At 42.1% G+C, this 17,986-nt stretch overlaps 1 protein-coding gene across 1 annotated transcript in view; it reads left to right on the top strand.

The window, feature by feature from the left end:
• Positions 1-17,986, top strand: part of LOC111867139 (galactosylgalactosylxylosylprotein 3-beta-glucuronosyltransferase P) — a 132,711-nt gene that overhangs the window by 59,271 nt on the left and 55,454 nt on the right. The window contains exon 2 of the mRNA XM_023856704.2: positions 9,883-10,034. Coding sequence (XP_023712472.1) covers positions 9,883-10,034 — 152 coding nt within the window. The remainder of the gene's footprint in view (positions 1-9,882; positions 10,035-17,986) is intronic.

Here is a 17,986-nt window from a genome sequence, read left to right as displayed (position 1 = left end):
TTTTGACGGTGAAAATACACAGTGAAGCAAGAAAATCTTTTCTTGAAGTTCGCAGGATGTAGCTATTAAGAAGAAAGTTGGTGCTGTTCAGTGCATAAGACGTCAGTCGGTTTTAAGCTTCTCTGGCACAAGTATTGGAAGTTCTCATTTAACTCGCTGTACTTGTAATTCTTTTCCCCCGTCAGAATACAGGGGACATATTTACATCCGCCATTTTCACGTGTGCCACGGATGTTAAGAGACGAAATGACTAGTCTCATTCTATTGCATAAAGAATATATTCTTAACATTACGATTTTATCTGGTGTCTCAAAGAGTCACTGCATATGAAATTCGATTGTTAAAGATCTGTTACCATATTGTATTTAAGCATCCTGTTACAGTTCTATAACATTCACATAGTATATTTATATTACAGTTCCGTCAACAATGCAACCACTTTATTTCTTAGAATTTTCAATTTTTACAACATATTTCGGCCATCATCAGGTACTTCAATTCGCCAAAATTGTTATCTGCACGTTTCGCATGTATCTGCATTGTTCTATATTAATGTTGCGGTTACGATCCAGCTAACATTAGTTAGTTAACCATACACTGTGACTCGCTTTCTGTTGCAGTTAACTAAAATCTAATTAAAATTTATAAAATTCAATTTAAATTTTAGTTATTCTTCTTAAAATTTGTACACTTCGTACACCTTTCTAGGGAGTCGTCCACTTCTCCAAACAGTATACATTTCGACCGTCCTTGTTTTTGTTTCTGTTTGTTTGTATCTGTTACCATAAGCTGCAACAATAACCCGCAGGAGATGTTAAAATCAGGACACGTTAGTGAGAGAAGTGATCCATTGAGTCACTGAGTCTGTTGGTAAGTGAGTGAGTTAGTCATACTACCACAGTCAATAAGTTCGTGGATTGGCCGCAAAGCGTCGTCGCAGTGGATAGGTTGACGCACGATATGATGCCCTGTTGGTTCATCTCTTGTCACAGCAAAAGACAGTTGTGTGCAAACAGTGTAAGTACAACTACGGCCTCTATTGTGAACTGCAGTTAAATGCAAGTGGCGGAAATAGAAAATGTGGCAGTTTGAACAACGGACAAACATAAAGTTCCGTCAGAAACTAGGCAAATCCCTTAGCGAAACATTTGGCGTAGGAAGAATTGGCTGTTGCTACACGACAACGCCCCTGCACATCACTCTGTTCTTGCCCAAGGGGAACTGGCAAGGCAGCAGGTCACCGTTTTGCCACACCCTCCGTACTCACCTGATCTCGCACCATGTGATTTCTTTCTCTTTCACGTCTTCAAAGCAAAGCTACGTGGTCGTAGATTTCAGTCGTCCGAGACAAGAGTGCCACAAGAGACACCGTACGGGAATTTCCCGCCAATATGTTTCAGCAATGTTTTCGGCAGCTATATCAACGTTGGCAGACTTGCATAGCTTCCAACGGCAACTATTTTGAGGGCCGATGTGGATTTGTGTAAGTGTATGTGAATACCTTGTAATATGATGCGATAAAACCACATTCCACGAAATTAATGACTCTACCACACATAACTGCTGGGTTTCAGTTGTTATGAGCCGTTGCTGTGACAAACTGGTAGCTGAGGCGAGGGATATTTCCAGAGGAAGGAGAACGCCCGCGGTTGGAAGCCACTATCAAGCAATGGCAGTGAAAATGTGACTGTGAACACTAGTGTATATGTAATAGTGAACTGTAAAATGTAGTCACGCGTTGTACATCAAAGAACTGTAATAAATCGAGTTATCAATCCAAAATCCGTCATAGTCACTCATACATGTGACAATACTCTTCGATCAGTGGTCTCAAACTGCTGAAAACCAAGAGTGCATGTATGTATTTATGTACGTAAATTGTATGGGATATTCTAGTTCTGTTAATATTTTAAATTGACATTTACGTTGATAGCGACCGCGAGAACCAAAGGAAACTTAAAGAGGACAATGGGGAACGGATGGTCTTAATGGACCAAGAGGTGGTAGGCGTTGTTACTATTGCGGTATGAGTGCTAAACTTGTAAGGTGAGTTCTATGTGTCATTCGGATGTAAACAACGCTGAAAATAGCTGCCTGTGACAATACTGCATGACGTGGATAACAGGTGGACTACACGTGAGATCAGTGACAGGCTATTCAGAAGCAGTTGGACCATATGTGATCGACATATGACGCAGGTACAAAGTGCGTGTACTATTGAAACATTGTTTTGCACTCATTAGCACAAACCCATTCAACCCGCACGGAGGAAAAAGCTTACAACTTATGGAGCTTTCCATGGATGCTGTAGTTTAATATTATGGATAAGACGTGTGAATGCATGTATGTGTATATTTAGGTCTCTGTATGTTTAGATGTATGGAACCCGAATGTTCATTACTGTTTCCACAAAATTCTCCGTTGGTTCCTATAGCAAACAAATTCGTTCAATTCCTTTTCTTCTTATTTCTTTCTAGAAAAATTTTAGTCTTTTTCTTTCCACATACGCCAAGGTATTGTAATTGACCTCTTCTTTTCGTATTATCCGATCAAAACTGCTTGTTCATTTCTCACTTATCTCAGGCCTGCTATATGTACCCCCTCCCCACCTCACCCTCTTTAATTTCATCTCCGTAATTAGGTGAAGAGCCGCGGTGAGTGGTGAAATATCTTCGCCCACTCGAACACTGGGATCGTGGGTTCCAATCCAACTCAAGGCATGGATGGCCTTGTTTATTCTGTGTTTATATATGGTAGCGGCCTTGCAACGGACTGATCCCCCGTCCAAGGAGTCCTACCGACTCTCTAAGATTAAGAAACTGAAGTGAAACGAGGCGTTTCACTGATGTCCCATGTTCTGAGTGGGGAGGGGCAGGAATCATCATCATCATCATCATTTAAGGCACTTCGTCATGCAGTTCTCCCAGTCCTCGTTTTGCTCCCTCTTGGACCGAAATGCTCTTTTAAGCGCTGTTTCGGAACATCCTCAATCTGCATTACTTCCTCAGAGTTAAAGACCAGGTTCCACACACAAGTGAAAGTAATTGTCTCAATGGTTTAATCATAGTTGTCTGTAGACAAGGCGCGGAAAGATAAAACGATTTCGAACTGGCTGGCAGATACTTTTGTGATGAAGGTATTCACGTGCTCTCATACACGTATGTCCAGCAGATCTACTACGCACAGGGTCTTATTTACGCCCCACTTTCTGTATTACGTTGTGACATCATCACTGCTCAAGACTGTTAAGGTTTCACGGCTACTAATTCACTGAAATCTTCACAGACCATCAGCCTCCGCGATAAGGAATGAAGTTTTTACGGAGTCGGAAAAAATCTCCGAATATTCGGAGTATTGTTGCATATTGACGCTACTATTCGAGCGACGAGTGGCCGCGCCATAGCTCAAGCGGTTAGTCGTTGATTTCCCACCGCGGCGGCCCGGGTTCGATCCCAGGTCTGGTCAAGTGGGATTTGTGGTGGAAAAAGTGGCGCTGGGGTGGGTTTTGTCCGAGTACTTCTGTTTCCCCTGCCAATCCTCATTCCGCCAAATTCTCCATCATCATAATCACCCGGGGCAGGCTAGAATAGGCCAATCAGTAGCCGCCGTGCCGAGTGGACCCAGTTGGACTCCACCCCCCACTAAGTGAAAATTAAAAATTGAGCGACTAGATTTCGCTGTAAGTATTGAACCCCTTGATATATTTCCACGAAAATAGTTACGCACATTATGCCTTGGAGAGCCACTCCTCTCTTATTCTTTCAGGTATCTATAGGCTAATAAGCGCTATAATTCATTTTTAGACTGAAAAAATGCATCGTTTTTAGGGGTATATATTAGAACGTTAGTAATAAGGTATGCAAGACGTACAGTACACGTGGAGAAGCGAGCAATGTGCATAATGTGCTGACTATAAATACCCATGAGAACAGGCTACTTCGAGCACCCACACGAAAGTGGAAGGGAGCATTGAAACGAACCGAAAACAAGATTTTGTAGATGTTAAATTGTTTAATATAGGTTAGTGCGGCGAAAACCTAATGCATTGTTTCTCAGCCGGTAGGGCGCGAGATCTCGAAAATAATTCCGCCACACAGAATTCACCTACATACACATAAAAGAAAACAAACAATAAGAACTTTCCTGCATTTTAAGCAAAAGCTTGTCATTAATTCTGAACCATAATCTTATTTATGTTGATAGAACTAAAAGTGAAGAGTTCTGTCTCAGGGATATAACGCCTAGTAGTCCAATAGAAATTAAGTGACGTTTCGGAGCAACATGTCGCCTCTAGCTTCAGCCCTCTTCATAACCACTGCTGCAAGAACCTCAAATCATACGGAACTGACATTATTTTACGCAGTTATATCAATGAAACTTAAGAAATTGTTAGATTTAGTTTAGGTTTTAATACCAGGTTTTGGAGAAGGGGGAGTTTTTCACAGTATTCCAGAAGTGTTTTTTATTGCTAGTGGGGTGAGACTAAGTCCCTTGTACTGCGGCCACTTCTGGCCTATTTTACCAGCCCAAGATGATAGGTGAGGGTGATTGTGGAGCAATTGGTGGAATGAATATTGGCAGGGGAAACCGAAGTACTCGGAGAAAACCTGCCCCAGCGCTACTTTGTCCACCACAAATCTCACTTGACCAGACCCGGGATCGAAACCGGGCCGCCGCGGTGGGAAGCCAGCGACTAACCGCTTGAGCTATGGCGCGGCCATTCCAGAAGTAAGTATAGCACAAAGTTTTTCTGATAAATGTTTAACCCAAGGTTTACTACCCTCTGACATCACATCTACTTCTGCAGCTCAATGTCTACTTGTAATGTTGCAGGGACACCATGACGATTGTGTGCTTCGTTGTTGATTGGGGAAAGTGGTAGCATTAACTGACGGTAATCTGCAGTTTCCTTCAGAAATGTCCCTAACGTACGTTACTTGCGTACTCACATTTCCAATTCTACCGTTAAAGGGCCGGAATAGCGTAGTGAGTATAGCAACTGGCTACGGGCTGGACGACCAAGGGGTCAGAGTTCGAGTCTCGGTAGGTTCAACAATTTTCTCTTCTCCATGTGTCCACCCAGCCTCTTATCCAGTGGATACCGATGGCTCTTTTCCCGAGGGTAAAGTGGCAACTCATCTCCAACTAGTGCCGGCATCAAGAAAACGTGGATCTCTATACCCCCTCCCCCATACGCCTTCATGGCGTAGTGCTTAATTACATAGTTAAGCACAGGGACAATCCTTTACCTTTTACCGTTGCTGGAACACTTTCGAATGACTCTTAATTCTTTACTGAAGCATTTCCGGATCCATATTTATATAAACTATTTTCATTGTTCTGTGCCGTAGTAACCACCTTCCAATTTTCTCTAATTGCTTCTGGGATATTTTGTACTTGCCCATGGTGGTTTTTGAAGGCTGACATGTCCTGTAGCCTGAGATTGTCTTCCATGTTGACGGTCAATTTAAAGCTGCGCGTAGTTCATAAATCTTTGACGCCAGCATTTCAGAAGTTATGTCACGTAATTAAGCTCTTAACAATACCCGAATTATATCTAATTTATACCAATGCTCTAATTACGCGTCCTTATAAGATCTAAAAGTTTGTGACGATGGTAAATTGTTACAATTAATATGTTGTTGGACATTATCCATCGTCTTGTCTATTCTTAAAAAACCGCCCTGTTTCTTTTAAAAAACACAAAGTTTCGGAGACTGGATTCTGTCCCCGTCTTCAGGTAAAACCTACTCAGTTGGGTCAAATAGACAGAGCTAGCCCCTATCTCCGGACAACTATGCCAGTTTCAGAAGGGGTTCATAATCCAAGCACAACACAAACCATCTGTGAGAGCTAAGAAATAGTGAAGCTATCACATATGAGGTCTTGCACCAGAGAAGTATCTAGAATGAAATCATACCTGGAGAGAAGCAATACTCCTTGTGGTACGCAAGGATCCTACAGCTCAAACTGAGAGAAAAATACGGACACTCCTTACTAAACATACAACTATCCTTCCCGCAGCACTGAAGAGAAAAAAATTAATTCCCTACCACAGCAAACCCCCTCACCTCTACGGACTCCACAAAATACACAAGCCTGANCATCTGTGAGAGCTAAGAAATAGTGAAGCTATCACATATGAGGCCTTGCACCAGAGAAGTATCTAGAATGAAATCATACCTGGAGAGAAGCAATACTCCTTGTGGTACGCAAGGATACTACAGCTGAAACTGAGAGAAAAATACGGACACTCCTTACTAAACATAGAACTATTCTTCCCGCAGCACTGAAGAGAAAATATTAACTCCCTACCACAGCAAACCCCCTCATCTCTACGGACTCCACAAAATANGGATCCTTCCTTCCCAGAGCGCTCACCTTTACAAGTTGAAGACGTGATGGAACTACTATACATCTGCTTAAAAACCACAAACTTCCAGTTTAAAAATACGTTCTACCAGCAAAAGGAGGGTATGGCAATGGGAAAATCACTATCTCCGGTGGTCAGTAATAATTTCATGGAANAGACTGCCTTGTAAGTTTTGACGTTGTTAGTTTGTTCACCAACGTACCAGTGGAAGAGGTCCTACAGATCATAGGAAATAGACTCAGAACGGATCCTTCCTTCCCAGAGCGCTCACCTTTACAAGTTGAAGACGTGATGGAACTACTGAACATTGCTGAAAAACCAAATGCTTTCAGTTTGAAGATACGTTCTACCAGCAAAAGGAAGGTATGGCAATGGGAAACTCGCTATTTCTGGTGGTTAGTAATATTTTCATGGAGCATTTTGAAGAAATAGCAATAGACACAGCTGAATACAAGCCTGCTAAATGGCTGAGATATGTTGACACGTTTGTGATATGGCCATATGGACCAAAAAAGCTACAGGAATTTCTTCAACAAATNATAGGAAATAGACTCAGAACGGATCCTTCCTTCCCAGAGCGCTCACCTTTACAAGTTGAAGACGTGATGGAACTACTGAACATTGCTGAAAAACCAAATGCTTTCAGTTTGAAGATACGTTCTACCAGCAAAAGGAAGGTATGGCAATGGGAAACTCGCTATTTCTGGTGGTTAGTAATATTTTCATGGAGCATTTTGAAGAAATAGCAATAGACACAGCTGAATACAAGCCTGCTAAATGGCTGAGATATGTTGACACGTTTGTGATATGGCCATATGGACCAAAAAAGCTACAGGAATTTCTTCAACAAATTAACATCAGGCCTACCATCAAATTCACTATGGAAGTTGAAGTTAATAATGCACTTCCATTTTGGACGTTTTGGTTATGAAATGGGGTCCAAAACTGACCACCAAAGTGTACCGAGAGCCTACTCATACTGGTCGTTATCTTCACTTCAAGTCCAACCGCCCATATCACGTAAAAAGAGGAGTTGTTCATAGTTTGGTCAACAGAGCGAAGGTCATATGTCAAAACCAGAAGGATTTTAGTAAAGCAATCAGAAACATAAGACACGATCTGATGCTCAGTGAATATATTAAAGAATTCATCGACTCTGTATTGAAGCCATCGACAAGAAATCATCCCTCTTCAGACAGAACATACCGGGGCACTGTAGTCATTCCATATGTCAAGGGTATCGCCGAGAAATTCAGACGCATCGGGAAACGTTTTCAGCTCAGAACAATCTGCAAAACGAAACATACACTCCGGGGGACATTATTGAAAACTGGACCCGTTAGACATGGCCAGAAAACGAAGCAGTATGTGTATAGCATCCCTTGCGACTGCGCAGATGTTTCATCAGTGAAACTAGCAGACCCCTAGAAGTACGCATTAAGGAGTGCTGGAAAAATCTAAATTGGCCCAACATGCATAAAAGGAAGACCACAAAATTCGTTGGAATGAAGCGAAGGTCTTGCGGATCGAACCCAGCACCACATACAGGAAATATAAGGAATCATCCCACATGTCTCTGCTGGACCATCCGATCAGCCAACCTAGTGTGGCTCTCTCTCCCATCTGGACCCCTGTCATCACAGCAGAAATCAAGAGACTACAGCGCCGTCAAGTGTAGTTGTAGTGGGTAACTATTTGTTTCATGTGTTGGTACCACAAGGAGTATTGCTTCTCTCCAGTTATGATTTCATTCTAGATACTTCTTTAGTGCAAGGCCTCATATGTGATAGCTTCACTATTTCTTAGCTCTTACAGATGTTTTGTGTTATGCTTGGATTATGAACGCCTTCTGAAACTGGCATAGTTGTCAGGAGATAGGGGCTAGCTTTGTCTATTGGACCCAACTGAGTAGGTTTTACCTGAGGACGGGGACAGAATCCAGTCTCCGAAACGATGTGTTTTTAAAAGAAACAGGGCGGTTTTTTAAGAATAGACAAGATGATGGATAATGTCCAACAACATATTAATTTTAACACGTCCTTATGTTAAAAATAAGTTGGATTACACGATTTATTAGTATTAATAGGCAATCTTTATACGCTATATGGTGCATAATGACCTAGAGGTAGCCTGTAGTCGTACATCTGTGACCTTCAGTCTGAGTTAACAGAACACGTGGTAGGAGATTACCAGTTTAAACATCATGCACCGAAATATAGAGTGATTCTACATTATTGTCAGGATTTCCCTGGCCTATAAACCGAAACTCAAACAATATTTTAGAATCACTCTGTATATTTGGCAACATTCAAATACTTAATATGCTCCAGTAATGATTAATATGATACTAAAATGTGCATAATTGTAGAATTTCGTTAACGTTTGGATGCAAGCAACAAAGGTTGGGAATTACTGATCTAATAAATCGAGTTCCATAATTTAAAGAATATTCTTGCTCAGCTGAAGAACTATGAATTCAAGGAAACCCAAGTATCATGTAATTTGGATATTTAATCCGTTCATAGCGCTGTTATAAACATAAAGCTGATGGAAAATGCAGTGCCGAAGTTTAATCTGCAACTTAGGCAGTTCAGCAACTCGGCTGTTACTGACACGTCCAAACGATCCTCTTAACACAACGAGCTGTAATTGTTTACTTCCCATAAGCGACGTTATGACCATTCCTGTAACCACTGAAGGAGTTAACTCGTGTCAGAAGTACGGTTTTAATTCGGACTGGCTTCTTTTCATATTCTCCTGTGCCCATGGCGGTCTGTATCCTTTCTGGTTTGTCTATATTCTCTCCTTTGTTAGGTACGAAGTGAATTCCGTGTGTTTTCTTTGTGGTTTATTTTTCCTGTGGCAAATGCAATGTGAACCCTAGCTTGTTTTTTTGTGGATTACTCCAATGTCTAAGGCGTAGCTTAAATTATGTCTCTGAACTTCCGTTTAAGGCTCTCCTGATACTACTCAGTTGGTGGCACAGTTCTCCTAATCCTAGTGTCCTTCCTTCCTTTCACCTGCTTTCTTCCGTTCTTTCAATGAAGATATTTCAATTTAGACGTGGACTGGAGTATAATATTAACACGAGAGTTAGAAAAATACCATATTAAAATGTGAGCTGGTTTCATGTTGCTCAAGACTGGATCAAATTGCCTCTCTGAACACGGAAAGACACCTTCAGGTGTCACAAAAGCAGAGGTTTTCTTGAACAACTGAGCGAATGTTGTCTTTCTGGAAAAACACAGAAATGTGCGAGTCATTCCAACCGAATATCTCTAGCTTCTCTTAAGATCTTATTAGGTAGAAACTACTAATAATCGAAGAAATCAGTCTTCTGGGATGTGGCACCGTGTAAATGTGGTGTTAACAGACGTTTCGGAGGAACGTCGGTTAACACCACATCTACACGGTGCCAAATCCCAGAAGACTGCTTTCTTCATAGTCACCGCCGTGAAAACCTCAAATCTTACATACTAATGATCGATTTGAATATATATCCATTTCAGAGCATAATTACATCGCGGTGCAGACAAGGAGCCCGATCACCAACACATCCGTGTTCTCAAAGAAAGGAACATGGACCTCCGTTTGTGGCAGAACTCAGCTCTTCTTTTCGTCCCAAAGTTCCGCAGCAGTTAAAGGCAACACATGCATCAAAGTAAGTTTTTCCTCCTTCCATGTTAAGAAGACACAAGCTCTGATATGTGAAGGGTAGTGAAATATTTGTAAAACGCAGCTGTTGTGACTGTATCAATAACAGAACCCCCCACCTTACCCCACCCCACCAAAAACATAACAGAACTGGGGCCACCTGTCTTTTGATGACTGCTTTGTTTTCATAACCGAGATGCTTTCACAGGGAAAGGATAAACAAACGTTTAATTGTAAATGAATTCAAGAATACCGTCTTCATGGATGTAAATCCATCTAGTCTCTTAGGTGTTCGACATTTCGGAGGAACATGCTGCTTCCATCTTCGAGATGAACAAATATGCCAAGCAAGTAGCAAAAATTAAACAGGCCGAATCGTCGGTGGAATTCTACTGGACTACACAGGATTACATCCCAGGAAGTAATTACCTTTCATACTCACCACTGTGAGAAACTCATGCAGTGTAAAGGAATCGTTCGTTCGAAATCATTTGATGTTCTGAAAATGTTCATTGCTCGATGTCTTACGATCTCTTACCGACTGTGAGTTAGTTGAAAAGAAGTCAATCGGGATCGATCGGGATGCTGTGGGGGAAGGTTGGTTGTTTCATAAGGTAACGCCTCCCATGCTTAGGCTTTCAGCAAAAGAAATTCTTAGGAGCAGGAAGGCTCAGTCATTATAGTGGGCAGTCAGTAGGATGGGTGACCAGGAAATCGGCGCTCTCCACTTCATGCAACCCCCAATCCTATGGGTACCACCGCTGAAGTAAAACAACTGGGGCAGGAATCTAACTTCGCACCATCATTTAGTACCGAGGTCACGTTCACATGGTGTAGTGGCCTCTCTTTTATGGCGTGGCGAATAATTAAGCATAGGGACAACTTCGCTCCTTTGTTTTTTGGTAACAAAACCTCAGTTTGCGGGATGCTGTCAATGGTTCTATTGTAACATCTCAAGAGCAGGTAGGACAGGTTTCTCTACTCATTGGTAGTGCAGCACAGAAAATACAGTCTACATGTAAACAACGCCCGCTTACGAAGCAGTGATTTTCGTTCTTAGTTCCGAAGAGATAATTTATTTCGAAGTTCATCATCTATCTATCTATCTATCTATCTATCTATCTATCTATCTATCTATCTATCTATCTATCTATCTATCTATCTATGTCCCTACAGCCCTTGTTGACCTTGGCCGCTTTTTCAGATTCTTAATCCACACACAGTCGGTAGGACTCCTTGGTCGGGGGATCAGCTCCTCGCAAGGCCGCTACCTACACATAGAAGAACACAAACACCGAATAAACGCACACAGACCTTCATACCTCGAGCTGAATTCGAACCCACCATCCCAGTGTTCGAAGACGGTTCATGCCTTAGACGGCTTGGACACTGTGATCGGCAAAGTTTACTCATCTGTAGTTATTATGTGCTGCTTTTAGGACATTAAACAAATAAGCACCGAAATTTAAAGTTAAGTTTAACGTAACATAACATAGCTAGTTTCCACACAGCGTGCAATGTTCGCGGCACTATAACTCTGTTACTTGAATTAGACAAAGTCACTTCCTGTACGCAAGAAGAAACGTTATCTCCGCATCGCACTGATCGTCTGAGCCTCGTTTCTATTAACGGCCTGCATCACATGAATATGAGGTCAGCTTTGAAGTAGGAGCATTTCCATTTTACGACCAAAGCCTCACACCTCCCAGAGGAAGTGGTAGTACTCTACTTGCATTCAGCTAAATAGACTCAGGAACTTTTCTGAAAAGGATCGACTACGACTGGAAGTCTCTGGTTGAGTTTCTAAATCATCCCCAGGTTACGGACTTGGTGTAACTAGGCTCTTTATATACAAATTTATTCTGTAAGCGAGTAAACTTGTTTATCACAAATGGTTCATGAATCACATCAAATAGTGGAAAGCATTTCAACTTAAATCAGAAATGCGGGTCAAAAAAAAAAAGAGAGTTTAAAACTAGAACGAAAGCCTTTGCAGTGGCTATTTTTTCGTTTAAGTTCTTAATATATGTTGCCAACTCTCAAGAGAGAGTGAATTACTTATTTTTAAAAAATGTCTTTAAACAGTTGGCCATAAAGTTTGCAATTTTTGTAGATGCAGTGCTGGTAAATCCCATCATTGGACCCAGTTCGGAGTCAGTGAAATCCAGTCCATATATTCACAAAAGGTTTCTCTTCCTCTGAGATCCATTTAATTACTGCTGTGCTGACAATGCCGAAGCCTCTCAAGATGTCTTTCATTGAGATTCTACAATTGCAATTTTATAGTGTTTCCCAATTATTCATCATGTGTACAGTACGATTTAAACACGATGGCCGGTAAGTTACTGTAAAAATATTTGCTTCAAAAATCCTAAATCACACGATCAAATAAAATGTGAAAATAGATTCTTCCAGAAAACAGAGAAATTACAAACTCTTTGGAGGTTATTAATCAAGGAGTTTGAGTGAAATATTTTGTATTAATATGTGTCTTATTCGTGACGGTTGAAGAATTAATAAATATTCAGAAGAAATCGAAAACGTGAGTAATTTGTAGAAAGACTTATTACGCAACTTAAGATTTCTGTTAGTTGTACAACAAATGTCCAGACCAATATTTTGATTAAAATTTTATGGGATTTGATGCCGTGATATTACTAGTTTCTACTAATTATTCCCAATGAGATTTAACTTTATGTAACTATAACTTTGTAACGGGGATAGTGAAAAACATGTTGGCATAATGTTTCTGTATCGAAATTACAATCCAAACTCTGACTACTTGCTCCTCTGTCGCGACGTATATAAAATACGGCCGATGCATAACCTCTCTTCTCACCACGTCATATCTATACAGTACGAAGCTTCGTGGAAAGGATTAATAGTTGTCAGTAATGTAAAATGGTATACGAGTACATGAATTATGACTTGTTCAAAATGCGGGTCAATTTTACAGATCTGGATCCGGTCGAAAAATTGTTGGGGTTTCTAGGGGGCCTCAGAATTGATATACACATACATGGAAGTATAGCATGTATCGGGGTGAGGATTGGCTATCCTGACAAGTTTTATTATCTACGGGGCACGCGGTAGCGTAGTTGGTTGAGGCACTATGCTAGAAGCCGAAGTGTCGCAGTTTCGATTCCCGATTAAGCCATTGGATTTTTCAATTTACCTAATCCTTCCAGCCGCACTATGGCCCTGGGGTCGACTCAGCCTCTAACAGAAATGAGTATCAGGAATCTTCCGGGGTGTAAAGGGTCGACGCTGTGAGCCGAATGTCAGAAAATGCGGGAGCCTCAACGTCCTACAACTTTAAAGGGGCCCATACACGTACGAGTCTGACTCGCGAGACCGACTCGGCTCGTGTTCCAATGAGCCAAACTCCTCCGTGTGTGGGTCGCAAAGTTGGGAGTCAGCTCGTGTGTTTGTGGTGAAATTAATCTGAGCCCGGCTCCCGAGTCAAGATCGCCGAGCCGGACTCGCGAGCCAGACTTGTACGTATATGAGCCCCTTTAGGGGTCTCCACGGCCTGTTGCAGGGGTAGCTTTACCTCCTCATCTACAGGCTGTGGTGATATACGCGTAGTGTCTCCAATATGGTACGTCACAAATGCTAGTTCCCATAGTCCTCCCAAAATCACCCTCCCACTCGGCCATAGATATTTGGTAAGGCCTGTCCTTGTCCTTGTCCCTATGCCTATGCACCACACCATGAAAGAGTATGGGGGGATGCAGGTAAGGGAGCTAGGGCTCTACATACTTTTAACCTCGGCACTGGATGGAGGTACGTGGCCAGCTTCAACTTTACGTCTGGGGAATGAATCCCCCCCCCCGGTACGCATTAAATAAAAGGCTGTGTGGGCGTCAGAGCCAGTTTGGACATGTGGTGTAAATAAAATTCTCCGTCTTTCCGGCGAATCGAATCCCGGCCGTCCAGCCCGTAGCTAGTCCGATAAAAAGACAAGTATCCATGCCGTAAGGGCATTCGAAACTGAGATCCGTGTATTCAGCCTGTTCAAGACCATATGCTGTTGGCGTCCCTTCGGCTAATTTCTTTAAAACGTTCTGATTCAAAGATACATCATTCTAATTAAGTTCGCTGATTTTAAATGTTCATGCTACGTGAAGGGTGGAATTGATCTTAACCATAGGCATAAAGTGGAACAATTCTGTAATATTGACGCATTTTTAATTTCAAAATCAGGCCTAGTTTTCTGTGAGATGAATAATATTCTCTGATTTTCTTTCGATGCTTTTCTTTGTTTCCTTCGTCCCGTTGCTTTGTTTGTTTATTTATTTATTTATATTTCTTTTTTTGGCGAAATTAATAAGCCATCTTTAAAAAGTCTTGATTTTCTATTTTACTGTGAATCACCGCCAACTACATATATTCATATGAAGACATTTCTTGCTGAAGCAGGAAAAGCTGGAGACCCAATATGTCCCTTGTTTTCTCGTCTCATTTTGTCCCTGTGTGCATCGAACCATATCGTTTTGATGTGGCTGGCACTGCTGTGAAACTACTGGATTCTAAACCCTTTAATCTCTCTCACTACACGGTTCATTCTGTTCTGACTGATGTGGAGAACTAAGTACTTCTGCTTCAGATTGTGCGGTTGCGCAGTTGGATATTGGTTGTCATGCGGCTATCAAAGATTCTAATCTGTTTGATTTAGCAACCCCTTTTTGCTCCTAAACACATGCAGTGGTTTCTGGGGAGAACCCTGAAACCACAATTGATTGTATCCTCTTCTACGTCTTACCATTTATGCTGATGTAACTAAGGCGCGTGGGAAATGACTTTTATCGTGGTGTCAGGTGCCGGGGAGACTTTTGAGAACAATTCTTTTATTTAATAATCATTTAATTAATACTGAGGGGGGGGGGTAGTTTGGAACACGAACATGTCTAGGAGTGAACAAAAATCTTGGTCATGGATCTCGATGAGCCTGAAGCCTGGAATGACTGTGCTGGCTAAGGCCAGACGAAATTTATGCTACTGACCGAAGTGAGTTATTTGCGAGTACATATTTCTTGGTCAGTGAAATGGTAGGCATCCTGCAGCGACACAAGCACGGAGCAGGAGAATCTCCATTGTTGCGAATCGTTACTTAGCAACGCGGTGAAGACACAGAAGCTCAAATGTTTACAGTAGTGATCTGCAAAGTGTGTAGATTAGCGATAGCGTTATAATCATATGTGGTTACGAGTTACAAGTGTTCACTAAATCCAATTATGAACCCAAATCTCACGTCTGGTCACTAACCCGTGACAAAAATTAACGCTGACAACTCAGCCCCTGTATAGCAGGGAGTTCTCTCCTCTCGTGTAAGTATGGTACTGCATCACAATGGGTTCCGCTTGATTTGACGGAAATGCAGAAATGGCTACGATAGACGCTGCTCGGAACCACTTGGAGCGCTATGAGAGCGAAGGAGAGGCTTTCTTACGCCGTATCATTACGCTGGATGAGACATGGGCCAAATCGTACGAGCCACAAATGAAACGCCAATCGAACTAATGGCGTCGTTACGGGTCACCAAGAAAATCAAAAGTTCGTCAGAACCCCAGCAATGTGAAAGTTATGGTGATTCTCGTGTATGACTGTGATGGAGTTATCCTAACTCATACCGTTCCCCGACAGCAGACCGTCAATGCGCAGTATTACTGTTCATTTTTGGAACACAACCTGCGACCAGCTTTGAGAAAGAAGCGGCGACACTTTCTGCAGAACCCACCCATCATTTTGCAGGACAATACTCGGCTGCATGCAGTGCAAGCTGTGGCTGATTTGTTCGATCGTTGGGACTGGGAAGTGCTGTACCATCCACCATACTCCCCGAACTTAAGCCCTTGTGACTTTGTCTTGATTCCGAAGATGAAGGAACCACTTCGTGACATTCGCTTCAGAACTGCTCCAGAGATTCTTCAGGCAGTAGACCGCTCCATTCGAACTAGCAACACAACAGGCGCTGCTAAAGGTATCCTACGACTTCCACATCGCTCGCAACGGGTTGTACACAATGCTGGTGACTACACTGAAGGACAATAAAACTTTTAAACATGCATCTATATTGCATCAATTGTAAATAAATAGTTGCCACTGTTAAACTTCCAACCCTCGTATTTATTGACCAGTCGTACACACCGCTCGGAATTGCAAGTATTTGCAGCGCTATCGCTAGTCTCCACAAATGACCTCAACACCTACTAAGCCTTTTCGAGCCAGCTGTGTCTTAACTAGCCCTTCCTTGACGACGGCTCTTAACAGAGCGGATTCTTTAGCTTCCCGCTCATAGGTCCTCTTGTCACTGCCAACCCTCAACTGAATGGATTCAGAGCATTCAGAGTTACTTTACGACTGGCTGTTTACCGCCAATCAGTTCGGTTTGGCGAGACCCCCTTAAGACCCACGACCAGTATTCTTTTTCCCGCAACTGAACACTTACGGTTATGGTTCTTATGTAACATCCTCCCTAACGAGAGGCACTTAACGTCCATGTTTCCACGGCTGAGCCGATTTGCCGGTGTCAGGGCAGGAATTCGAGCCGAGATTCTCCCGCATTGAAGTGAAGCAAATTGTGTTTCAGTTATACGATTAGGTTCAGTTTTATCTGGTTAGTTTCGTAAAGTTATAAATTTTGTTTTCATTCCTTTGTCTGGAATCTTGGTGTTATGTGTATGGTTTGTTTTCACTGATATAATGGAAATTCAAATTCAGACAGGTATTATTAATGGTGTATGTGGTTCCATTGTTCCCTTTGTTCCTATAGATGCTCTGTAAAACACAAAGCGACAGGAAGCTAAGAGATTTGTGTTTCATAGGTCAAGCATTTTAGAGTACTTTCATAATGGACAAACTTTTCATATTTTTTTTTTCTTGGCACTACAGCCCCAGTGGCCCTAGGCCGACCTCCATGAACTTCTCCGTTCACTTCGGTTTTTTCTCGATCTTACATATTCGGTAGGACTCCTTGGGCAGGTGATCAGCTCGTCGCAAGGCTTCTACCTGTACACACACACACAAACTTAACATCCATGCCCTGAGTTGGATTCGAACCCACGATCCCGGCTTTCGAGCGAGCGAAGACAGTGCATGCCTTAGACCGCTCGGCTACCGTGACCGGCAAATTTTTCAGATACCGTGACATATTTCTCTGCATAACTTAGACCTTTCCACTGATAATATTTATCAAATTAATGAGAATTGCTGGCTGACTATGGTGCATAATTTTAACCAAGGAATGAAATAGTTCGTATGGGATTTGAGGCTTTCACAGCGGTGACTGTGTACATTGTTTTTTTTTCTAGATTTGACTTCGTGTAGTTTGGTAAGTAGATATCAACATTTCGGAGGAATAAGCTGGCTCCACTTCAGGGTAGAAATCAGGCAGCACGAGCTTCCTAATTTCCCTTACCTATTTACCAAATTACATAGCGTCATATCCCAGGAGACAGCAAACCTAATTTTCGAAATGGTTCGTGTATGTCAGTGGAAAGCTTAAAGTTGTTAATTCCCTTGGGAACCGATGTTTATGATAACCACCACATTGCAGAACGTTTTCCATAAATGCAAGCATAAATTACAAGCACGAGATGCTTAAAATTAACGAATGGAAGAGGTCACGCCATCTATTTCATATGTGAAACTATTCGTTAATATAATACTGGATTTAAGGGTGGGGCTCCAGACTAATTTGCCGGCAAATTCTTTTTTTACTTTTACAGTTTCAATATCCTCAGCCCTTACGTTATAAAGTAAGTAAAGGTATCCCTGTAACAGGCCGTGGAGGCCCATAGGTTTGTGAGATGCTGAGGCTCCCACATTTTCTCGACAATCGGCTCATAGATGGCGATAAGATTGTCAGCCATGCGCGCCCGCCGCCCGTTACCCCCAAGAATATTCCTGGTACTCATTTCTGTTAGAGGCTGAGTCGAACTTAGGATCCTAATGCGG

Source organism: Cryptotermes secundus, unplaced genomic scaffold (genome assembly GCF_002891405.2).
Source record: "Cryptotermes secundus unplaced genomic scaffold, Csec_1.0 scaffold277, whole genome shotgun sequence".
In the NCBI taxonomy this organism is placed as follows: domain Eukaryota; kingdom Metazoa; phylum Arthropoda; class Insecta; order Blattodea; family Kalotermitidae; genus Cryptotermes; species Cryptotermes secundus.
This window is presented reverse-complemented; position numbering and strand designations above follow the sequence as displayed.